This window comes from Microtus oregoni, unplaced genomic scaffold, assembly GCF_018167655.1.
Source record: "Microtus oregoni isolate MIOR12 unplaced genomic scaffold, Mior012 000069F_ref0000032, whole genome shotgun sequence".
NCBI classification, from domain to species: Eukaryota; Metazoa; Chordata; class Mammalia; order Rodentia; family Cricetidae; genus Microtus; species Microtus oregoni.
The window spans coordinates 4,578,280-4,603,310 of NW_024543976.1; the positions used below are offsets into that span (position 1 = coordinate 4,578,280).

The window sequence follows — 25,031 nt, forward strand, 5'->3', positions numbered from 1 at the left end:
ATGTTTTAATAACTGAGGACTTTTCATGACAATGAGACACTCTGCTCCTGGCAGCACCAATGTACTTCAAGAGGAAGATGGGCATCGAAGAGGCTCGTTATTGAGTTTGGTAGCTATTTGGGCAAGAAACTGCTCTTGCTTGGACTATTGCATAAACTGGACACAGAGAACCCGCAGAGAGAGGACTACTGAACTTGCCTAAGGTGAGATGATCTTTCGGGGTTCCTGATTCATTTTGAAAGAGTCTGCGAGACATTCTGCAGGACACAACAGATAGTGACTGAACTGACTTTGAATTTTCCTGCTTTATGGAAATGTCTGCTGGATACCATGGGCCTGAAGGCTGAAGATGGATGCCCCAACGGTACAAAAGAACTTTGGGTGACTGTCCAGGCAGCGAGGTGTCTTTGTCATTTCTAGAGTTTGAAGTTTCTTAGTTCTTGTTTACTTAGGTAATATTGTATCTTTCTGGAGTCTTTGATGGAGTTAAGAATAGTTAGTTATAGTTTTCCTTAGTTATGATAAAGATTATTGTAACTTTTACTTGATAACTGTTTTGTTATATGTAATTTTGCTATGTTAAAGTTAAAGCCTTTTTTTTTTTTTTTGTTTAAACCGAAAAAGGGGAAATGATGGAGGAAGGTCATTGGCTAATAAAGGAACTGCCTTGGCCCATTTTATTGGTTAGGACGTAGGTAGGTGGAGTAAACAGAACAGAATGCTGGGAGGAAGAGGAAGTGAGCTCAGAGACTCCACAGCTCTCTCGGGAGCAGACGCCTCAGAGAGAGACGCCATGCCCCACTCCCGGGATGAAGCTCCGACCCAGGATGGATATAGGCTAGAATCTTCCCGGTAAGACCGGTTCTCACAGATTATTAGAGATGGGTTGATCGGGATGTGAGAATTAGCCTGTAAGTGCTAGAGCTAAAGGGCCAAGCAGTGTTTAAATGAATACAGTTTGTGTGTTGTTATTTCGGGGCATAAGCTAGCCGAGCAGGCAGCCGGGGTGCTGGGGACGCAGCCCCGACCGCCCTTATTACTACACCCCTCCCATGCACACCCATGTACTTTGCTACTCCTGTATTCTGCTCCATCCCTGCAGACCACAGGTAAACTACTGGTCCTTAATGGAACCATACTACGTGTGCTGGTATTCAATAAGGACATTTTGGATCCTGAAAAAGCAAATAAAGTAATTTGGGAACCTAGCAAGTCCTTCATACAAACCTCTAATTTTGTCTCCTTTTCTTTACATAAAGTACCAAGACTAGCCAACACAACACTGAGAAGCCTGACGGAGTTGGCAGCAATGATCATGAACTAGTAGTTAGATGTAGCCACACAGGTACCTCTCAGAAGCAGAGTGGTGAGCAAGGCAAGCCAAACAAACACCCTTATGGTTACTATGCAAAGAAACAACATAAAATAGTGGTGACTCTGGAGGAAAGGGTTTGTGGATTTGAGTGATTGGAGGTCTCTATTTCTAGACCTGGCTGGCTGCTACACAGATGTCTACTTTAAAACAATTTAAGTTGGTTGTACATCTGCATTTTATGCACTTTTCTGTATATATTCCATTAAAATGATAGCTTCTTTTAAACAAAAGTTACTTTTGGTCCCTAGACCCACCAAAAATTTGAAAAAGCTAAATAAATTCATATTACAGACAAATTCATTACGCTAAGCCACAAGTTCCCACATGTATTCCAGTGGTATAAAAGACGAAAAGTATCTGGAGGCATCACAATCCCTGACTTCAAACTCTACTACAGAGCTACAGTACTGAAAACATCCTGGTATTGGCATAAGAACAGACAGGAGGACCAATGGAACCGAACAGAAGACCCGGATATTAATCCATACATCTTCGAACACCTGATCTTTGATAAAGAAGCAAAAAATATCAAATGGAAAAAAGAAAGCATATTTAACAAGTGGTGCTGGCATAACTGGATATCAACACGTAGAAAAATGAAAATAGACCCATATCTATCACCATGCACAAAACTCAAGTCCAAATGGATCAAAGACTCAACATAAAGCCAGACACCCTGAACCTTATAAAAGAGAAAGTGAACTTGAACGCATTGGTACAGGAGACCACTTCCTAAATATAACCCCAGCAGGACAGACACTAAGAAAAACAATTAATAAATGGGACCTCCTGAAACTGAAAAGCTTCTGTAAAGCAAAAGACATGGTCAAAAAGACAAAACGACAGCCTACAGAATGGGAAAAGATCTTCACTAACCCCACATCAGACAGAAGTCTGATCTCCAAAATATACAAAGAACTCAAGAAATTGGACATCAAAAGATCACATAATCCAATAAAAAAAAATGGAGTACAGACCTAAACAGAGAACTCTCAACAGAGGAATCTAAAATGGCTGAAAGACATTTGAGGAAATGTTCAACATCCTTAGTCATCAGAGAAATGCAAACCAAAACAACTCTGAGATTCCATCTTATACCTGTAAGAATGGTCAAGATCAAAAACAGTGATGACAACTTATGCTAGGGAGGTTGTGGGGAAAAGGGAACACTTCTGCATTGCTGGTGGGAATGCAAGCTGGTACAACCCCTTTGGTGTCAATGTGGCAATTTTTCAGAAAATTAGGAAACAACCTTCGTCAAGACCCAGTAATACCACTTTTGGGTATATATCCAAAGGATGCTCAATTGTGCCACAAGGACATATGTTTAACTATGTTCACGGCAGCATTGTTTGTCATAGCCAGAACCTGGAAACAACCTAAATGCCCTTCGATCGAAGAATGAATAAGAAAAATGTGGTCCATTTACACAATGGAGTACTACACTGCAGAAAAAAATAACGACATCTTGAATTTTGCAGGAAAATGGATAGAACTAGAAAACATTATTTTGAGTGAGGTAACTCAGACACAGAAAGACAATTATCACATGAACTCACTCATAGTTGGTTTTGAAACATAAAGCAAAGAAAGACAGCCTACAAACCACAATCCCAGAGAACTTAGACAATAAGAAGGACACTAAGAAAGACTTACATAGATCTTATCTACATGGGAAGTAGAAAGTAGAAAAGACAAGATCTCCTGAGTAAATTGGGAGCATGGGGACCTTGGGGGAGGATTGAAGGGGGAGGGAGAGGCAGGGAAGGGAGCATAGAAAAATGTAGAGCTCAATAAATATCAATAAAAAAATGTATAAAAAAAGACGAAAAGTATGGGAAAAGACACAAAGAATGAAAAGCAGCTTGTAACTTACTAGCAACACTTTCTAGCAGCAATGGCAAACAAGTCATGCGCTGGCTCATCTCAGTCAGCGTGGCTACAGAGGGAAGCTCACAGAACCTGGACAGATGCCTCTGGGTATGCCTGTGAGGGGCTTCCAGTGCAGGTCAGTGAATCAGGTGAAGACCTGTCTGTAATGTGGGTGACACTGTCCAGTTAGCTGGGCACCTGGGCGACTGGAAAAGGGGGAAATTGCCTAATTCTTGTTTTACAAGTCACACATGTAAGCTCTGAAGTATAGACTTTAGCTAATAAAATGGCATCAAACATATTTTAGATTGTGTTGTTTCCCTTATTGTGGCTTGTGTAAGAAGTTACTCGAAATTACCATATATCAAAAGCCTAAGACAAGACTCTATAAATATTTTTTTTTGACAGGGTCTATGTCTTGTTGTCTTAGAAATCACTATGTAGCCCTGGCTTGATGGAGGAAGGTCATTGGCTAATAAAGGAACTGCCTTGGCCCATTTTATTGGTTAGAAGATAGGTGGGAGGAGTAAACAGAACAGAACGCTGGGAGGAAGAGGAAGTGAGCTCAGTCTTGACAGCTCTCCTCTCGGGAGCAGATGCCTCAGTGAGACGTCATGCTCCTGGCTCCTGGGCAGACGCACGCTATGAAGCTCCGACCCAGGATGGACGTAGGCTAGAATCTTCCTGGTAAGACCGGTTCTCACAGATTATTAGAGATGGGTTGATCGGGATATCAGAATTAGCCAGTAAGGGCTAGAGCTAAAGGGCCAAGCAGTGTTTAAATGAATACAGTTTGTGTGTTGTTATTTCGGGGCATAAGCTAGCCAGGCGGCTGGGGTGCCAGGGACGCAGCCCCGCCGCCCTTATTACTACAAAGGCTGGCCTCAAACTCATAGAGATCTGCCTGCTTCTGCCCCCCGAGTGCTAAGATTAAAGGAGTGCACCACCACACTCTCAGCTTTCTGTCGGTTCTTATTTCAACCCTACTACCAACTTCTTAGTAAAAAGTCTGAGTATTTTTACCATCATGGAATGGGCAAAAATAAACCTTGATGTGACATAGGCCTGTACTCCCAGTACTCAAGGGGTTGATAAGAAAGACTAGCCTGAGCTCTATGGAGATTATCTCAAACTGCATGCCGCCCACCTCCTGCCACCAAAGAAAAATCATGTCTAAAGATTTAAAAATTCACATGCATATAATTTGTTTCTTTTACCAATTTCAAGTTCAATACCAAAGGTAAAAGAAACAGAAATCCAGGAACATTTGGAAAATTGACCCGTTTTAATATTTAAAAACAAAAAATACAATACAACATCAAATTTCCCTTACCATCTACAATTCAGTTAAATCCAAACATCCTAAGACTGAACAGTCTCCTGCCCAGAGGCAGCGAATGACGAGCCGCTGAAGACACACAGGTGAATGCTGAAGATGCATGTTCCAGCTGCAGGGGCCAGTCTCCGGGCAAATGCACTCCAAGTCTCTTCCTTTCAGTTTGTTGAAGTGTTTTACACCAAGTTCATTAAAACCATTTCATCTCAGGTACCAGGTTTCATCAATGATATGCAGCGCCATAAAATTTGGGTTTCTACCCAATAGGAATAAAATGCAAGTTTTTATTTTTGTCTTTTTCTGACAGTGTGGAGAAGTAAAATTATCAGTTGACTCCTTTAGTAACGTATGAAGTTTTAAAAGCAAAGAAAATATCGGCTGTGCTGAGTTCTGGTCTCTGCTTGTCTCTCTGAGGGTATGACTTCAAATTAGTTAAATCACATTTACGCCACTACAATGATTAGTACTAAATTTTTTTAGATGATAAAAAAGAAAATACCAAATAGACATAAAAATGGTCAAAAGGCTTTTTTTTTCCAAACCTCAGGTCAATTTTTGCCTCCCACCCAAAAAGATACAAAATGAACATATTGGGATAGTAACTCCATTAGTTACTCCGATTCGCCCATGTGCATGTCCCTCACAAGGTGGAGAGGAACAGACACAGGCTATCTTAGTACTGCTATAGTGGCAAGCAGCTGTGTTCATGGCAGCTTGTTTTGGGCCCGCTGATCCTCTGATACATGTGGGAAGCATAGCTGTGTTCTCTGACTGCCCACATCTGAACACATTCAGCTACCATGGAAACTACAAAGCAAAGAAAATTATACTGATCCCAGGAGTCATTTACTGGGATTTTAAAGCGCCCTTTCTTCCTCAGAGCCCGAGTGCTGATGCTGTGATGCTGTGCTAGGGGCTGCTGTGTTTTCCAGCATGAGCTCCCATCCTTTGAGGGTCCTGAGATGGGTAGTGGATTGGTCCGGGAGCCCTCATGAAAGGAGGCGGCGGTCCCATTGGGTGGAACATATGTGGTCCAAAACCTGATGTGGAAGAGAAAAAATTAAAACTTGCAGTTCCCTTGACAACCTTCCAAACCCCTGAATCTTTCTAAGATCAAAACCACCTACATATACATCAAGGCAGACATGATGTTAATGGCAGAGCACAGTCCCTGCTTACGAATATCTACCTATAGTCTTTGATTTTTCCTCTCAGCTCAAAAAACTTCAGACCCAACTGTCTGTTACTAATCAAACATAGCAAATCCTACCAGACAGGAGTCAATCAGCATGTGGGCGACCAGAAAGAAACCAGGTTGATGCCAAGATCCCTTCTGTCATCATTAGCCTCAATGCTTGACTCCAGAATGGAAAGACTTTCTTCAAACATACAGGCTCATCGTCAAAAGAACACCAGCCACCCACTATTCCTACATTGTTCACACTGTCACGGACAGTCACACAGCACTACTGCTCTCTTGAACTGACATGATAAATGAGCCCAAATGTAACTCAAGTCCATAACCAATTCACATGACAGTCTCTTTGGAGCAAGATTTTTTAAGCAGTGTTTACTGATTCCCATTGTGATACAAGGCCCACATCTTGCTGTGGACAGGTAACAGGGCTCTAGGATGTCAGTACAAAATTTACAATGCAAAACAGACTGGTGGTAGATGGCTGTTACGCATTAACTCTACCCTACGATACCTATGCCCAGGTTCACAGAGTGGTGCCTTTCTTCTCCAAGTCCCAGAGCAAGCACAAAGAACGCAGCTGTCTCAGACTCAACTCAGGTGCAGAACTTTTACAAGGACTTCTCTGGGCCAGGAAGGAAGAAGGCAATTACCTGGGGGTGGGGGTGGGGCAATTCCAGGGGGTGGGGGCAGGGCAATGTTCACCACTGCTGGAGGGCCACTTGGGGGCAGGTTGAAGTAGTTGGCAGATGCCTCCTCTTCTGCTGCAGGAGGAGGGGGTAGAGCTGGAGAGGAAATAGCAGACACTTAGGAAGACAATCAATACCACAAATCCACCGTTTATATCCTGGGTTTGCTGCACCCCAGCTGACTGAGTTTCCATCAGCAAGAAGTCTGCACTTACCTCCAGGAAGCCCTGGGACAGGCTCTAGCTTGATCCCGGAGTCTGTGGTTCCGTCCTTCTCTTTTTCTTTTCCTCTGGCTGCTTGGGATCTGGAGACACACATGACAGGACATCAAGAACCTGTCCAGTCTTCTTTCACACCACTGCTTAACTCACTCTGCAGTAAAATGAGCCCCACCACTCCTTCCCCTTTCAGCAAACATTCTTTTCCCACAGATGACAAAGTGTAGAGTGATTAAAAGCAAGATTTTTGAAGGTGGTAAGTCTGGTTCAAAACTGTCATTGGCCAGACATGATGGCCCTTGCCTTTAATCCTAGCATCTGGGAGATAGAGGCAGGCAGATCTCTATGAGTTCCAGGACAGGGTCTACACAGTCCCAGAACAGCCAGGCCTACATAGAGAGTCCCTGTGTCAAAAAACCCAAACCCAAACCCCTGTCACGGTTAGAGCAGACAACATTCCCGTGCAGAGCAAGTGCTCAGCACGGAGAAAGTGCTGCACTCCACCAAGGGGAGACCGAGTCCCCTTTGAAACTTAGGGCATTTTATTTCTCTCTCTTATGCAGACAATTTCAAACTTAAAGCAGACATTCTTCTGTTTGTCCCTTTCCTCACTACTCTAGCACGCAGCCTTTGAGGGGAATCGAAGTCTAAGTCAGTGGAACCCTCAACATCTATCTTTGGTACCCTAGCATTATGCTCGACTCACAGCGGCTGGTAAAACATGAAGAATTTCAAAGGAGCAGGGCATAAGAGCAAGACCTTAAAACACATTTCTAAAGCAAGACGCGTCCAGCAGCCATAAAAATCAAATAAGGGAGCTGGAAGGATGGCTCAGCAGTTAAGATCATGAGTGCCCTTTCAGAGGACACTGGTTTCATTCCCAGCACCCACATAATGACTCATAATTATCTGTACCTCCAGTCCCAGGGGATCCAATACTATCTTCTGGCACCAGGCACACAAGTGGTACACAGACATACATGTATGCAAAATATCCATTCACATAAAGTCACTAAAATAAAAACACTAGAGAAGTAGCTTCTAAAGATGTTTAAAGGCCCTGTCAAACCTGTTTCCCCAAGGCTTTCAGTGTCCAGATGAGAACTGTCCAGAACAATCTCATTCATACCTTCCCCACTTCACATTGAGCCTGCGGCCATTCACGATGAGCTTATTGAAGGACTTCTCAGCAGCCACCTCAGCAGCCTGCCTGGTGGCAAATTGGATGAAGGCACACTGCTGCCTCTGCACAACTGTAATTGTGCGGATCTCTCCGAACTGGTAGAAGTGATTTCTGAAGGAATACAGCCAAGGAAAACAGGTTAGCAACCCAGACACTGCCTGGGGAAATGGAAACGGGCTATAAACTTAGAATGTTCTGAGTCACCACTAGGCAGGTGGCCCCATGGATACATGCCTGTCTTTAGGCTTTCCTTGAACCCGGCCCTAATGTAAGGGCTGCTTATTGGAGATAAAAGGAAAATTAAGTAAGAGTTCTCCTGTGTCTCTGGATTTTTCTTGTGGAGGAGGGGTTTTCCTTGGTTACTTAAGAGCCACACTTCCTACCCCAAGTATAAGGCACTGGCAAACTACAGCTCTTATGGTCCATGAGTCAAGACTTTTTTCATTTGAAATGGAGCCCTGTTATGTTATACAGGTTAATTTTGAACTCATGGGGTCAAATATCTTTCTGCTCAGCTGGGACTGCAAGCAAATGCTACAATGCCAAGCCATGAGCAAAGAATGCTTCAAAACGTGTTTACGGGTTGAGGACTGTATGGCTCAGTGGCAGAGAACGCTGGTCTATTATGTGAGAGACCCTCAGTTCAATTCTTAGAACTGGAAAAATAAATTATTTTTTATCACTTTATTATTAATTCAATGAGATAAAAAATACTTAAAACTGAAAGAAGGAAAAAGGTGGAAAACGAAGGAGAAAGCCAGTCATGGTGGCCCATGCACAGACCCTAGTGTCAGAGAAAGGGGAAAATCTTGAGTTTCAGGCCAATCCATGCTATATGACAAGACCCTGCCTCAAAAAATAAAAATAAATAAATAAAACTAATCGAATAAAAAAGTCAGGCCTGGTACTTAATACCTATCAATGCAATACCTAGGAGATGAAAGAAAGCAGGAGGATCAGGAGTTTAAGGTCATATAAGTTTTCCAAGATAGCCTGAGCTGTAGGAAACTCTGTATCAAAACCTAAAACAACAAAAAAGGGAGCAATATCTAGAAGATATCACATGTGCTCCACTGAGCCCAAAGTATTTTCTTGAGCCCTTTCAGAAAAAGTTAGCTGGCCCTTGGAGATTACTGACTCAATGAGATAGGGTTTGATGGAGATAGGCCACCAAGAGCAGGAGTTTCTTCTCTACTTAATCTCACTGGAAAAGCTATATAGTTAAGCACAGAATAAGCCAGAAATACAAATTAAATCAGGACCTCTGCTTAAAAACAAACAAACAAAACGCAATTTAAACTGGAATAAATAAATAAATAAATAAACAAACACATACATACATACATACATACATACATAGGCTTAGAGCCACAGGGCTTGCTACCATCCATGATAATTGGATGTGTATGAGTATGTGTGTCATCCTTTAAGAATTCATACTAGGGGCTGGTGAAATGGCTCAGAGGTTAAGAGCACATGTTGCTCTTGCAAAGGACTAAGTTTAATTCCCAGCACCCATGTCGAGGGGCTCACTACTTGTAACTCCAGCTCTAGGAGGCTCTAACACCTGTGGCCTCTTTGGGTACTTGCAGTCACTTGCACAAGCCTATACATGTATCACAAACACACACAGTAATTATAAAAAAAAATCCAGTTGACCACTAGGCCCATATTTATTTACTAATGCAAACATGAAAAAGCACTCTTGAGAAATGGAACTACACTGGCATCATAAAAAAGACTTTCAAAAAACTTTCAGTCATCATTCATACCAATGATAGACTGGCTAAAAAAAATTAAACTTGATTTAGAATTATCATGTAGGGTGATGTTTTTTGCAAACTATTATTCCAACACAGTTAAAAGCAAAGAAGAGTTCTGCAATGAAGCCCACCAACCTGAGATCTGTTTCAGTAATGGTATCTCCCAAACCACCCACATATAGTGTGGTAATGGTCTTATCCTCTGGTGGGTCTAGACGAGGCATGGTTGAAGCCCGCTTTAGAAGCTTATCGGCTACAGGGTCATTAATTCCATAGTACCGGTCTTTTATATTCTGATCAGCAAGAGGGTCATCTGGATCGGTAGGCTTCTCATGTCTGAGATTCACAAATGAAAAAAGCACAAAGGTGAAACAAAGGGAAAAATGATCACTCTACAGTAGCTACATGATAAAGTCCCTCAATGCCTTTCATTCTAGAAACCACGTCCATACAAAAATACTGTTACTAAACAGAGCAAATACTAAGGGATTGCTATACCACATAAAGACTTCCTAGCTGGAAGAGAATCTGATTAAAGCTATGGACTTCACTTTATTTTTTTATATTTATTTATTTATTATGGATACAATATTCTGTTTGCATATATGCCTGCTAGAAGAGGACACCGGGTCTCATTACAGATGGTTGTGAGCCACCATGTGGTTGCTGGGAATTGAACTCAGGTCCTTTGGAAGAGCATGCAATGCTCTTAACCGCTGAGCCATCTCTCCAGCCCCCTGGACTTCACTTTAGAAAAAGGGCATATGGTCTGATTTTTTTGGGGGGTGGGGAGCAGGTATTACAGTTGACAAATCATTAGTTGGAACCCCTAGTTCTGATGTTTGGCAGTCTTGGTTGAAAAAAAAAGTAGCCCGCAGAAGTCTGGTCTATTTTGATTTCGACTATATTTTGCTATTCAAACCATTTAAATGATGACACTAAGTAATCTTAGAAACTTCAAGTCAGCATGTATTTTATGTGACATAGCAATTTAGTTTCTCTCAGTTAGTCATTAAGTAGAAAATATTATTTAGCTAGGTTCTTATAAATGTAACAGTTCTAGGACATGAGATACTCTGCGGACCATAAGACCTTTAGACACTAAAGTACGAATTTAAGCTGGAGCCTCTCACTAATCAGCTGCCTGAAAGTAAATACAGAAAGTGAGGCCCAGGTCTTACCTATATGGACACTCTTCTCCTCTCTTACACTCTCCTTTCACCCAGAAGGAACAAATGTGGGGCCGATTCCTTTTGTAGTACGGTGTGGTCCGGGCCAACTTGAGCAGCATGTCACTGGTGGATGTAGCTTTCCCCAGCATGCCAACTGGTCGTGTGCCATCAGAGTTAGAAATCTGCATGAAGAGGACAACTTTATAGGCTGTCAGTTCTTTAGGACTTTTATCAAATGCAAACTCCATCACCCACGAGGCCCTGGGTTCAATTCCCAGAACCACATGTATACAATCTATCCCTGCCAGACAAACAATAACATCAACAAAGTGGTCAGAGGACCAGAAAGTCTGGTGTGAGACTGTGTTTCCTAGAAATGGCAGGGAAGCCATACCCATGATATCCTAAATAAAGATCTGAGCCGATATACTAATGTGGGTATGTGGTGTATGCCTTTAACCCCAGAACTTAGGAAGAGGCAGGTTGATCTCTGAGTTCAAGGTCACCCTGGTCTATAGAGTGAGTTCCAGGACAGTCAGGGATATAGAAACCCTCAAAAAAATTCTAGATAGACTAATTCAGAAAGGGGAAATCTCATGGGTCCTATTCCTAGAGAAAGAACTACAGGCAACTAATGACTGTTGAAAGAGAATTTGGTCTCTTCTGGGGATGAACTCCTTAATTAGTTATCCAATACAAAGTGATCAGCCTTGAAATCATATACATATAAGCCACATTAAATGGACTCAGCAGGTTGCATTTGTATGTCTGCACTGTGCACACACACAAAACCAATAATAATCAAAGAAAAAGATGCCATCAATGGGGGGTTGGAAGGGGTTGGAGGAGAAGACATACATAGGAGGGGTAGGAGAGAGGAAGTGATGTAATAAGATTTTAATTAAAATAAAAACATACTTCTCTTTCCATATTCTGTGTGTAATATTCTTTGTTGACATCTGATTTCGGCATGTCATCTTTAAATGACAGTCCTGCATCACGGACTTGGATGGGTAGGCCTGGTATAAAGAAATGGAGGAAAAAAAATCATACAGATTTGAAAAAACATTCATACTGAATATGGACATAAATGACAACATCATCTTTCCCTTCTCTTTCCTACTTGGCGGGGACTAGCGAGATATTCCAGTGATTGAGAGTACATACGGCTCTTGCAGAGGACCAGAGTGCGGTTCCTTATAACCGCGCAGGGTGGCTCACTGTAGCCCCAGCTGCAGAAGATGACCCTCTCTCTGGACTCTGTTCTGCACTCACATGTGCACCCCACTCCCATATATATACATAATTAAAAACAAAAATAAAATTTTAATAAAAAGATCATCGACATACTTGGTGACAGCTTACAGATTTTAAACCAAACTGTTCGTCAGGCTGAGGAACTGCTTAAGATTCTTAAGATCTGTCCAAATTCCTGTGCTGTCACCGAATTGGGTGAGGTGAATGTTTTAGAAAATCGTTTCAAGAATAGACTTTAGCCATGGCCAAATAATTAAGGCCCAGGGACTTCTGGTTGGGACTATGAGAAAAGTTCCAGGCAAAGGAATAGCCTATGATAGGAGCAATGCCTTTCACTCCAAATGGCTACACAGATGAGGTGCAGGCCAGTTCTGGCTTCTTCCCAACTGCTCCTCAAGTTCCTACTGTTGCTCAGGGGGACTCCACAGAAGCCTAATTATAAGTGTATGCCTGGGAAAAGCAAGAACAGTAGGCATTCTACAATGGGATCAGAACCAGAGAAGTGGGAGGCATCAAGTCTAGTGGATGTGGCAAACATACCATACTCGAGGTCTAACAGGCAGGTCTGACAAACATTCTTCAATTTACTGCAGGTTTGGCACACTTCAGTCTTCTTGAAGCGCATGCGGACCCCAGGGCACCAACGAAACACTGTGAATGGTCTGGCACAGATCTGGACACATCAAGAACCATAGCATGTTAATGGTCCTGACCTGGACTCAATCCAGACTTACTAAGTATGGAGAGCTGACCTTAGCAAGTACCTAATTTATATGCCAGCTAACCCTCAATTCCATTTATTTTCTCTTTTCTGGTAGTTAAAAAGCTCACAAAATACAGAAATAAATATTCAGAAAGTCAAAGTCCTCCCACCTAAAGGCAAACATTAAAAATCTGACTATCTTTTTGGTGGGGAATAGGGAAAACAAAGCAGGAAATATTATCTTTGAGAATACCATGACAGCCTCAACCTTTCTCCTCAGCTGAAATGCTCCTGGGTAGTAGCCAGACAACACCTGGCACAGAAACCCATGGCAGTCAGAGCAGATTCAGACACCTGTTTATGAATCTACAGGAGGAAGGTCCTTTTATTTCCCATACTAGTTGTCAGTCACTGACTATACCAACGACACATGAAAGTCATGAGCATGAATTCTGACCCAAGGATCTCAAAACTAAGTACAAAGCTAATTGGTAGACTAAAGGGCAGAACAAAGAAATAGCTACTTCTTAACAGATACACTTACTTTGCATTCTTTTCCATATTTTTCTTTGGTCTGAAATAGAAAAGAACTGGAATTACAGCAGAGAAAACAAACAGGTAAGTAAAAAACAAAAGAAACTTATTTTTAACCCCAAGTACAAAACATGCTATGTGTCTGGAGATCCCTGGTACTGTAAACAAAGATAACCAAACCAAACCTAAATCATCTTTAAGTTGTTACAATAAGGGGTACTGTGAAGGTTAGATCTAACAGTCAACCTGCCATAACCTAGATTAAACTGGGAAGAGAGTCTTGATGATGGATTGTGTAGACCACATCAGCCCGTGACTATGGGAGTTTATCTTGGTTTCTTTAGCTGATGTGGGAAGAACCAGCCTGATCATGAGTGACACCATTCCCTGGGTTGGATGCTGGACCCTGTAAGTGAAGAAGGGGCTCAGCACTAGCAAGCACACATGTATTCATTCTCTGCTCTTGACCTGAATGTGGTATGACCAGCTGCTTCAAGTTCCTGCTGCCCTGACTGCCCCCAAATGATGGACCGTTAACCATACACTGCAAGGCAAATAAATCTCTTCTAAACTGTTTGTGTCAGGGTCTTTTATCACAGCAAGAGAAATGAAATTAAGACATATACCAGCAAAGTCATATTCTCTAAAGAGAATGGACCATTACTAAGTGTCTTCCCAGAGCCACAACTCTTAGATTTACTTCTGATTCCCAAGAACTAAAATTCCTAATGGAAACACTGTGTTTTTTTTACATGTGAAACCTAGATTTCAGATTGTGCTTGTGTGTGTGTAGATCATGAACCTAGAGAAGGGATCCTGAGTGGGAAGTGTGTGTGGAGATTGGGTAATAAGTCAGGTATTAGAAAGAAGGGCAGCTGGGCGTGGGGCGCCCGCCTTTAATCCCAGCACTTGGAAGGCAGGGGCAGGTGATCTCTGCATGCAAGGCCAGCCTGGTCTATAGAATGAGTTTCGGGACAGCCAAGGCTGCACTTGAGAGAAACCCTGTCTCCACTCCCCTCTCCCCAAAGAAGGGCATATTGGGGAAAATAAGAAAACTAACAAGAAATGGGCAGGGAGAAAGGGAGAGGACAGTGGAGGAGGGGATAACTGAAAATAAAGTATGACAGATGTATGAAAATAACAAAATGAAACCTATTACTTTGTACACTAACCTAAAAAAAATTTTTTTTTTAAATCATTTCTGGGAGATGGCTATTTCAAGGGCCACTTTGTTTTCCAGGTGAAAACTTCCAATTTCTAGCACATGTTTCTCTTTGAGGGAATCTTTGAGAAAACTGGTTTAAACATCAATCCAACCACCTGACTGGTTGACTTTATGTGTCTGGTGGAGCTGGCCACCAAGCTTACGATTGGTCTAGGAGAACCAAGCCTGGCGATGGTGGCACCTGAAGCAAGAGCGGCTTTGCAAAGCATCTACTCATGAAATCTGGTTGGCAGTCTTTTCTCAGCATAGTTCTCTAGGTCACTGGTTGGGAGGAGGCAGACAGTGTGTGTGTGAGAGAGATATCTATGTGCTTTAGGAAAAGGACAAGGTCTCACTGCATAGTCCTGTATGGCCTGGAACTTGATTTGTAGTCCTGAATGCCCTTGAACTCACAGAAATCCACTTGCCTAAAAGGCCGGGATTAAAGGCACGAATCACCATTCACGACTGGTTTAGGAATCTGTTTTACAACTAATTATGTCTAGCAATAAAAAAAGTAGTCAATATATAAGAACTATTTTATATTAGAGCATGAACATGCAACTTAATCTCTCATAATATATATGTGAACTGATAGGATAAATATCAAATTCTTCTAGCGTGAAAACCGAAATCCCTAAAGGTTTTCCCAGTCCCCAGATCAAGCAGCATGAAGCCATGGTCGACTTTCTACAGTTTGCTCAGAAAGTAACTGTACTGATGCAACAATCTGTCCCCATGAACCATTCAGTCAACATCTCTGAGGCTGATCCCAATATATAATCCTAAAATAATCACGCTGACTGTTGCCATTTTACCCTTTTTGAAAAGGATAGGTGAGCTGGGCGATGGTGGCGCACGCCTTTAATCCCAGCACTCGGGAGGCAGAGGCAGGCGGATCTCTGGGAGTTCGAGGACAGCCTGGTCTACAAGAGCTAGTTCCAGGATAGGCACCAAAGCTACCGAGAAACCCTGTTTCGAAACAAACAAACGAAAAGGACAGGCGTATCTTAAACTAGAAAGACTACAAGCTGCAGTGGCTGAGAGGCACACTGACTGGGAGTCAGGGAGTAGAGCCACAGAGACTCTCCCGTCAACAGACCTACTTTCTGGGAAGAGGCTCAACAAGTATTAGCTGTTATGTTACAGCTCCTACATTACAGGGTTATTGCTCAGTGTCTAGGAGAGGAAGTACGCATGGCATTACTTTGCAAGTTGTCCTGCTAGTAAAAGAGTATCAATCCTTCTAACGGCCAAGAGAAATACTTTACCATGAGCGTGCAAGGACAATATAATGTACAGTGAACTCCCGCTGCACAGGCAAGCACTCACCATTCGTATGTAAGGGTTTTCTCCAAGACACGTCTGACACAGTATGGGGAAGTCCTAAAGAAAATGGGAAATCTGATTGAAGATCAAGTTCCCAAGACCCTGTTCCCTCAGTCACTTTCTAGGGCGGGGAAGGGTGCAAGGTTGGCAGGAGCCCCAGCTCCGGCACTGACCGCGGAGCGGGAAGGGGCGCTGTCTGCACTTCCGGCAAGCGGAAAAAATGAAAGCCTCTGGGAAGTGTGGAGTCTCCGGGTGGACAGCGCTAGTCCCAGGACCCTGGTCCGCCGCACGAGGGCTCTGCTCCGGCTGCCCCGCCGAGCTAGGCCGCAGCGCGGCTCCGGCCGATCCCGCCGCAGCCTGGGACATGGTTTCCCATCCCGCCGGGCCTCGCCGCCCCCGCGTCCTTCTCCGGCGCGCACTCACCGCGTCCTCCCAGTTTTGCCTGTTGTAGGTGTTGGAACCCAGAGAGGTCGCCATATCGGGAGTCCCGAGGCAGCGCCGGCTTCCGATTCGGGAGACCTACCGCCACAATCCCGACAGGCTCCGGGCGGGCGCCGCGCTACGTCTAATCTACGCGCCTAGGGCGGCCGCGGCGCGGGGCTGCGCGTCAGAACTTCCGCCCAGCTGCCGTGCGCGCCTCCTTAATGCGAAGGGTGGAGGAACGGATGAGAATCACCAGCCCAGGCTGGGCTCGGAAGTTGGTTAGTCGCAGCCAGGCACTGATGCCTGCGTCTCTCATGTTCCCAGTAGCTCTTCCGTTGTTATATTTAGCACACAAAAGTACAAAACGTCTAGTAAGTTTACCGTAGAAGACAACGAATCCCTTCGGCGGAGGTGTTGGCAGAGTTATTCTTTATGACAGAAGCGGGGTCACTATTAGGAAATCACATTTAACTAGCTATCCTTTATCATAAGCTGCCACCCTACCATTATGGCTAGGATGTGGATTCCTTTTTTATAGAAAAAGAAATTGAGGTTAAGATGAATTAACTTTTTTTTTTTCGGGGGTGGTGGTGGTGTCTTGGAGCTTAAAAACCCATGAAGCCACTGATCCAAGAAGTTAGTTTTTCTAACTTCTGACGTGAAAAGGGTCGTGCAAATCAGAGCTTCCCACTTTATAAACTCCTAACCATTCATCGAATATTTTGAGACAGAGTTACACTATGTAGTTTTGAACTCACAATGTAGACTAGGCTGGCCTGGAACTACAGATCCACCTTCCTTTACCGCCCGAGTGCTGAGATTAAAGGCGTACACTATAATATCCCTTCTATATTTTTATTTATCTCTGGGTTGAACTTGAACTATCTCTGTAGCCCAGGAAGGCCCTGTCTGAATTTGTAATATTCTTTCCTCAGTCTCCCACGTAGCTGGGATTATAGGTCTGTGCTATCTGGCCTGATCATTTTAATATTTGACCTAATCAACCACCAAACTGTTCAAAGATTTTCTTGTATAGTTATTATTTTTCTTACATACATTCACCATATAGTTTTATCATCCCAAAGTTTTGATGTGCTTGTAGGTGATCAGCTCAGCCCCACATACAGCCTACAGTAATAACTGATTTATGTTCTGTCCCTATACAGATGCTCCTGGATTTAGGGCGGATTATGTCCTGTTGAGGCCCATTGTGTGGAGTTTGAATGATCTAGTCAACTGGATCTGGATTGTGTTTTGATGGTTCCCTTCAGTGTGTCATGGCTTTCCTATCCTCTATCATTGTTCTTTAGGTTTCTCAAACGCCCACTCTTCATCCTTAAGCTTATAGCTGTCCTGCATGTCTGCACAGTAGAGATGTCCTTTTGTACCTTTGCCAAGCTTCCAGAAACTGAAGCATGTTCCTGTTTGCTAGATTGGGAGTACAGAGATAAAGGAGTTCTGTCTCAGTTGTTACAATTCAGTTTGTGTTTAGTAGGCTTTGTGTCTGAGTTTTAGAAGCCCTTTTTAAGCGTTCTCCTCCTCTTCTTATTCCTTCTTTCCTTCCTTCCTTTATATTTTATTTCACCTCAGCAAACTGTTTCTGAATATTTACTACTCTTATTCCCTAGAAGGTAAAAAGATAATTAAAACTTTTTAATAACTGTCAACCAAGATAGACATTTCTCCAATGTGGAAAACTACCAAAGATCTCAAAGTAGCTAGTCTGAGTCTAGTGGAGATGGCAATTATCCGGGACACAGTTCTTTCGTTTGGGGCTGACATCGTCTGTGTTTAGCTTCCGTGTGGGTACTACTTGGCTTTAGGCATCATATCTCACTTTGACTTACTTATATTGAACCTACATCATCTCCTTTCCTAAAGCAGGAGGATGTCTCTGCCCTTCCGCCAGCGGTGAGCAGAGGGTGTTGGTGTAGAGTTGTCTCAGAACCGAGTCTTGTCTTTCCAGGGATTTTATGTATTTATTTATCCCTTGCTTCAGCAGCAGTGTGCCTTTACCTGGGGAGACACTTTTCTAAGTGGCTCAGGCTTTCTGTTCCTTTATGAGAGCCTGGGAAAGGAGGCAAAGTCTTATGTCTCTCCTATATTAAGCCTGCTATATTCCCCTAAACCAAGCAATGCCCTCTCAAACTTCCCACCTCTGGAGGTTTTAGAACATGTGAGTGCAAAAAAAGTTAATTCTCTTCAAGTCTTAGGATTGCAGGGTTACATGCTATCATATTAGCTCTTTTTTGATCTTTAATACTTAAGGCAATTCTTTAATATTGTGGTTGATTTTCTCACTTCTATCCATATCTGCTAGGCCGTTGCTCCCTATCATGGACTCTAACCCACTGGAACTGTAGGCCCAATTAAACACTTATTTTTATTATTATGTATACAGTGTTCTGCCTGCATGTGTGCCTGCACCCCAGAAGAGGGCACCAGATCTCATCACAGATGGTTGTGAGCCACCTTGTGGTTTCTGGGAATTGAACTCAGGACCTCTGGAAGAACAATCCTCTTAACAACTGAACCATCTCTCCAGCCCTCCAATTAAACACTTTTTTAAAAAAATTAAACTTTTTTTAATAAGTTGTCTTGGTCATAGTGTTTTATCATAGTGATAGAAAAGGAACTATCACTACATGTCTTCTGTTTTCTCAGAGAATTATGTCCCTTCTTGGAAGCCAGACGTTTGGACTGCTGTGCCACTTTAGCTCTGATAGAAGAACATCCCCCCCCGCCCCGAGACAGCGTTTCTCTGTAGCTTTGGAGTCTGTTCTGGAACTAGCTCTTATAGACTAGTCTAGTCTCAAACTCACAAAGATCTGCCTGCCTCTGCCTCCCCAGTGCTGGGATTAAAGGTGTATGCCACCACCGCCCAGCTGAACATTTATGATTTTTAAGATTAGTTTAGAAATTTAAAATTATGTGTCTCTGTGTGGATTGTGCACATGAGTGTAGGTACCCAGAGGCTAGAGGCATCGGATCCCCCAGTAGATGGAATTACTAGTAGCTATGAGCAACCCAGTGGGTTCTGGGAATCTAACTTGGGTCCTTTGTAAGAGCAGCACATATAGGCAGGACATAGCCAGGACTAAGGTAGCCAAGAAGATAGCAGAAATGGTGGGAGAGTCTTGCTGATTATAAGGAGTTATGTTGCAGTAGGGAGGACTTGGGAGGTGCAAGGGGCCAGGAGGCTTGTGTGGGGGCTCTGAGATGCATAATAAGTGTGAATAAGGCCTGAGGGAGGCTGGAGGTCCTTATAGGCATTTGATATACAGTCACAGGTATATGTCAATGGAGAGCCAAATAGCCCTTCTTTCAGAGGCAAGGGAGAGGATTCCTTTTGTGGAAAGGAACTCACTTCTTGAGGAAGCCTGGTTTTTATCTAATTGACAGAAATCCTAGCCTTTAATCCCAGCACTCGGGAGGCAGAGGCAGGTAGATCTCTGTGAGTTTGAGGCCAACCTGGTCTGCAGGAGGTAGTTCAAGGACAGCTCCAAAGCCATAGAAAAACCCTGTCTCGAAAAACCAAAAAAAAAAAAAAAAAAAAAAAAGCTTTTATAGTTCAGTTTGAGCTAAGCCAAGACTATCATTTCTGTATATACACACATTCTGAGACCTAACATAATGGACCTGGATTTGATCTCAGGGAGTTTGCAATCCATTAAAGCATTAAAGGGGCTATATGTGTTCAAAGTCCCACAATGCAAGGCAGAAAGATGTACCTGCCTTGGAGAGGCACAGTATTGTGGATTAAAATTACTATTTATTTATTTATTTACTTATTTATTTTCCAAGATGTTTCTCCTTATGTATCCCTGGCTATCATCAAAGAGGAGGGAGCTCAGCTGAGAAAATGCCTCCATAAGACTTGGCTGTAAGCAAGCCTGTAGGGTATATTCTTAATTAGAGATTCATGTGGGAGGGCCCAGCCCATTGTGGGCGGGAACACTGCTGGGTTGGTGGTCCTGGGCTCTGTAAAAGCACAGGTTGAGCAAGCCATGGGGAACAAGCACTCCTTAGCCTCTGCATCAGTCCTGCCTTAAGGTTCCTGCTGTTTGGGGTTCCTACCCTAGTTTCCTTCAGTGATGAACAGTGATTTGGAAACACCAAGGTACACCTGGATCTCATTTAACTTTCCCTGTGTTCAAAGATGTAACCTAGATCTCCTTTAACCATACTTCAGCTTCCAGGTCCTTGGTTTTCCAAGCTGCTGCTGGGGCAGGAGCCTAGGGAAGAGTCAGAACCCAGGCCCAGTCAGGAGTGGGTGGGAGGATGCTGAGGCTAGAAAGAGCTCTCCATGTTAGCTCATCTCTCAAGCATGAAGGATTCGTTTACATCATATGCTCTGGGTAAATAGAGAAATGCACTGAAAACGGTGCATCTGGAAACCTGTACAGGAGCTCAGGCATTATCCACCTGCATGTTCCAGAGTCCAGAGAATTACTCCTTTCTTTTTTTTTTTTTTGAGACAGAGTCTTTGTATACAGAGTGCTAGACTACATTAATTTAGACTAGGCTGGCCTTGAACTCACAAGAGATCCTCCTGCCTCTGCCTCCCTAGCACCACTGGCAATAAAAACATGAGCCACCACTAACCAGGGCTTGGTGAATTACTCTATCAAGTTAATTTACATAAAGAAATGAAGGGAGTGGCAGGAGAGAGCACTTGCAGAGGAGAGTTCAGTTCCCAGCAGGCAGCTCAGACCACCTGGAACTCCAGCTCCAGATGACCTGCTGTCCTCTTCTGGCCTATGTCCTACCAAATAAAAATAAAAATGAGAGACGTGGAAGGGCGCCTACCACTGAGTCTTATCTACCAACTGACCTTGAGGCCCTGAGTTGTGCAGGTTCTAATCAGCATTTGTGAAATCAAACAGAAGACACACTCAAGCTTTGTCTGATTTATTTCACTACATTAAGCAATAAGGCAAAACAGTAACCTGCTATTCATAAGTCAAGGAGTGCCTCTCATCCCCAAAAGGGGCCAACAAAGATGCTTATTACAAAGACGCAATGGCATTTAGTGCATATGTCTTTACATATACTTGGAACAAAGGAAAATGTTGGTGTGTAAATCAATTCACATACTCAAAAGTAACTTAGCCTTAAGTTTCCAAATTGTAGTTTCAAGTGCTAAGGATGCCTGACTCTTGTGTCCTGGTGCACACTGAGTAGTAATAAGAACTCTGCACCTGATCTAATACCAGAAGGTTGATTCTCTGAATTCACCAGCTGCAGGTGTTGAACCTTTTCTAAGAACACAAGGCCAGCTTGCAATAAACTCATCTTGAAACAGCCAACAGCTGTTATCTGTAAGTTAACTTGACTTCTTAAACAGAAATTGTATATTCAAAAGTGTTTTTGTGTTTCTCTATCACCCAGGAGTAGACCCCATTATGTCAACATTTTTTCTAGGGACTAAGTATCAGTTTCGCTGCATAAAGGCATGCAGACAACTGTGCCTGCCTCCACAATGTGTGAACTTATGAAGCCATCCCCCTGACCCCAAGCAGACATTGAGTAGTAGTTTCACAGAAGGCTCTAACTTGAGTCTTCATGAAGGTGAAATCACTTTCTGTAGTTTGAAACTTGTAATTACCCAACTCCCTGCTCCAGCTTCTAGGAGATTAAACATTAGTTACTGTTTCCATAATATTAGATCAGTATTTTCTTCTTATACTGTGGTAGATATATTACTATGTGGGAATATTGTTTCATAAAATTGGCTTGATTGTAAAGAACATAGTCTCTCTTTCAACAGCTTCCTAAATAGTTTTCTCTTTTAAGGGGAACTGACAAATACTATTTCCTATCTGTCGTTCAGATTCTCTATACCTTAAAACAAAATAAAACCAAACAAAAACTCCTAAAGACATAAAATGAACACCAAAGCAGGGTTTGTAAACAGAAACTTTTTCTTCCAAGATCTGTTGGCCATGCGCTAGGAATACTTTAAGGAAAAGTGGTGCAGCTGGTCCTCTCTGTCAATTCCTTTTAGAAAAAGCCACAGAAGTTAAGGGTTGCAACTAAAAATTAGTATCTGAGAAAGTGGCATGTCTAGGGTTAGGCCAGCCTTCTGGCTACTTGCTTACAATTAAATATTCTCACTTGATACAGCAGGAGAAGTCTTATACCCACAAAAGGAAAGGTTCCTTTTAACATCCAGTTTTGGATATAAGAGATAGTTGGTTTCTCCTTTATCTCAGTGGAAAAAAAAACATTAGTTTGTATCATGCTAAAAATCCAAAACTTAAAATGTTCTCTGAATACCAGAAATGAGTATGTCCACTTAAAACTGCCTCAGCTCTCTTTTTAATGTCCCCAACATGAAAACAATTCCTTTAATTATAGAACAGAGCGGAGAGCTGGGCGTGATAGTCAAGTGTTTTTAATCACAGCAGGTGAGTTCAAGGCTAGTTTGGTATACAGATGGAGTTACAGGCCAGGGTTACTGGGAGGGAGCCTATGTGAAAAAATAAAAGAAAAAGAAAAAATAAAAAAGAAACAAATCTGAAAAACAAAACCAGAGTAGAGAAGGGCAGAGGGTGAGACTATAAAGGCTGTCCCCCTGTGGCATCATTAGCCCCTGGATATTAGGTAATGGTAAAACATATGGGACTTCATGACAGGTATTGCTTCCATGTCCTACTGTGGAAAATGAAGAGCAACTGTAGGTATACTGTAGTCCTTTATCAGAGACAAACGGAGCGCCTTAAGGAAGTCACGTCCTGTCATCACAAAGTTAGACACCGTGACAATCCTACTTCTCTGTCAAATGGAAATCAATGGCAAAGTGAGAGCCATGGCAAGTGAATGGTTATAATTACTAGTGATCCTTACTGGAATGCAGAAAGCAGCTGGAACACCGAGGCCAGTGCTGGGGTACGAACAGCAGGTCTGCTCTGGATTACCAGTCTAAGTTTTTTTGGGTCAAACTGTGACAGGTTCATGGCCCATTTCTCAGGGAGTAAAATCTAATGACCCTCCGAGGAAGACCCATTTTACTGGGATGGAGTTAGGCTGTTACTCAACGTGCAGGGCTCATGTGGGAGACACAGACTTACAGGAGTCAACAGAGAGAGCAAGTGGAACAGCAGTTACCCTGTGCTCCGTATCCTGGTCTGGCCTCCACTCCTAGGAACAGGATTCAGTAGTGATGGGTACATCTTTATAAACACGTCTAATGAAGCAGCAGCTTCCACACTGTTACAGAGTTGCCGTGACAGCTGTGGGCAGCATCACCCACCAGGTGATTTTGCTTTAAGGAAGAAGAGGGCCAAAGCTCAGTTCCACATGCTGAGTGAGCCAGATGACCTCTGTGCCCTGGTCACTTTCTTCCATCGGGCGGATGGGGGCAGCCAGGTTTTTAAAATCATGTTTCATCTTGAAGCACACGGTCACGTCACCTTCCTCACGCTGTGGGGTGACTTTGATGAAGATGCCCACTTTGTTGGCTTTTCTGAAAGCTACAATGCTATGGGAAGAAAAGCACACAGTATTAGGATGAGAAGTCAACTGAATCAACATCAAGTCTCCTAGTCATTTCATGGAACAATGGGAATCTCTGCTGTGACCACCATCCTACTGCCCAGCAAAGAAGGGTTTTAGAAAAAGCTGAGCTATTTATACTTTCCTTTAAAAATTTTTATTTATTTAACGTGTATAGGTGTTTTGCCTGCTTATAAGTCTGTGTATCAGGTATATGCCTGGTGCCTGCAGAGGCCAGAAAAGGGCATTTGATCCCTTGGAACTGGAGTTACAGAGGTTGTGAGCTACCTATGGGTGCTAGGAATTAAACCTGGGTCCTCTGGAAGAACAAAGGAAATTCATAACTGCTGAGTCATTACTCCAGCCCCTTTTAGTAATTATTTCATAATATATAATAGGGAAAAATTAGTTTTAAAACCCAGGCAAAGAAACAGACACCTAAGTGTGCATTCTTAGGGTCTGACTCTGAAATAGCTCACAGAAGCTCATATCTTCAATGTTCAGTTACTAGTACGGGGTGCTATTTTGGAGGCCATGGGACTGGAAGGTGGTGGGGCCTACCTGGAGGAATAAAGGCACACATTGAAGGATATTCTCCCATTTCCAGTCCAGTTGTTTTGAGTGTTCTCTGCAACATGTGACTAGCTTGTGGCCTCACCTCATGCATCCACTGTAGAAGCTTCTCCTGCTACAATGGACTACAATTCTCTCTGAAATTGGAGCTAATTAACCTTTTCTTCCTAAGTTGCTCCTATCACACATCTGGTCACAGCAACACAAAAAAGATGAATCCAGGCTTCTGGATCAGCTGACTGTGGTCTGAGGACCACAGAAAGATCACTTACTCGGGGTCATCCTGAAAGTCCTGGGGCTCTGCCAGTTCATCATACTCAGCTGCGGCATCCTTGCCAGCTAAAACAAGCTCTTTGGGAGGTACCACCACCTGAGAACAAAAGAGACACTGCAGCAGCACCATCCAGACAGAGGTGAGCATCACATTTCTGGACAGTTATACTCCCGACTCTTATAACACTGCTGAGGAAGCTGAGCATGAGGATGAAGAATGGAAACAAGTCAAGTGAACATTGGTTTCACAGGGGCTGAGCTAGCTAATGCTTACCTGGCAGACAACCTATTGGCATGGCTGTGGATGAATTTCTACATTGGGCTCAGTAGGGTGAAGACTTCCCCTAACTGTGGGTAGCATCATTCTGTGGACTGAGGGTGATTTTATTTCATCTCCCGCTCCTTTACTACAGATGCCAAAAAACGTTGTGACCA

The 25,031-nt window shown here is 43.0% G+C and overlaps 2 protein-coding genes across 3 annotated transcripts in view; both read right to left on the reverse strand.

Annotated features, from left to right (window-relative positions):
- Positions 1-4,509: 4,509 nt before the first annotated feature.
- Positions 4,510-16,394, reverse strand: LOC121440631 (pre-mRNA-splicing factor RBM22). Its single transcript, XM_041641412.1, has 11 exons — positions 16,254-16,394; positions 15,834-15,887; positions 13,308-13,337; positions 12,601-12,733; positions 11,722-11,822; positions 10,813-10,985; positions 9,767-9,967; positions 7,815-7,979; positions 6,683-6,771; positions 6,432-6,563; positions 4,510-5,623 (listed from the first exon to the last, which is right to left on the reverse strand). Exons 1-11 carry the CDS (start codon positions 16,305-16,307, stop codon positions 5,493-5,495), a joined length of 1,263 nt encoding a protein of 420 aa, XP_041497346.1. The 5' UTR covers positions 16,308-16,394; the 3' UTR covers positions 4,510-5,492.
- Positions 16,395-21,148: 4,754 nt separating this feature from the next.
- LOC121440645 (dynactin subunit 4) overlaps positions 21,149-25,031 on the reverse strand; it is a 30,884-nt gene continuing 27,001 nt past the window's right edge. For both annotated transcript variants that reach the window (XM_041641433.1, XM_041641432.1), the window contains 2 exons: positions 24,596-24,693; positions 21,149-23,736 (listed from right to left, as the gene is read on the reverse strand). In XM_041641433.1, the coding sequence (XP_041497367.1) occupies positions 23,523-23,736; positions 24,596-24,693 (312 nt within the window). In that variant the 3' untranslated portion in view covers positions 21,149-23,522. The remainder of the gene's footprint in view (positions 23,737-24,595; positions 24,694-25,031) is intronic.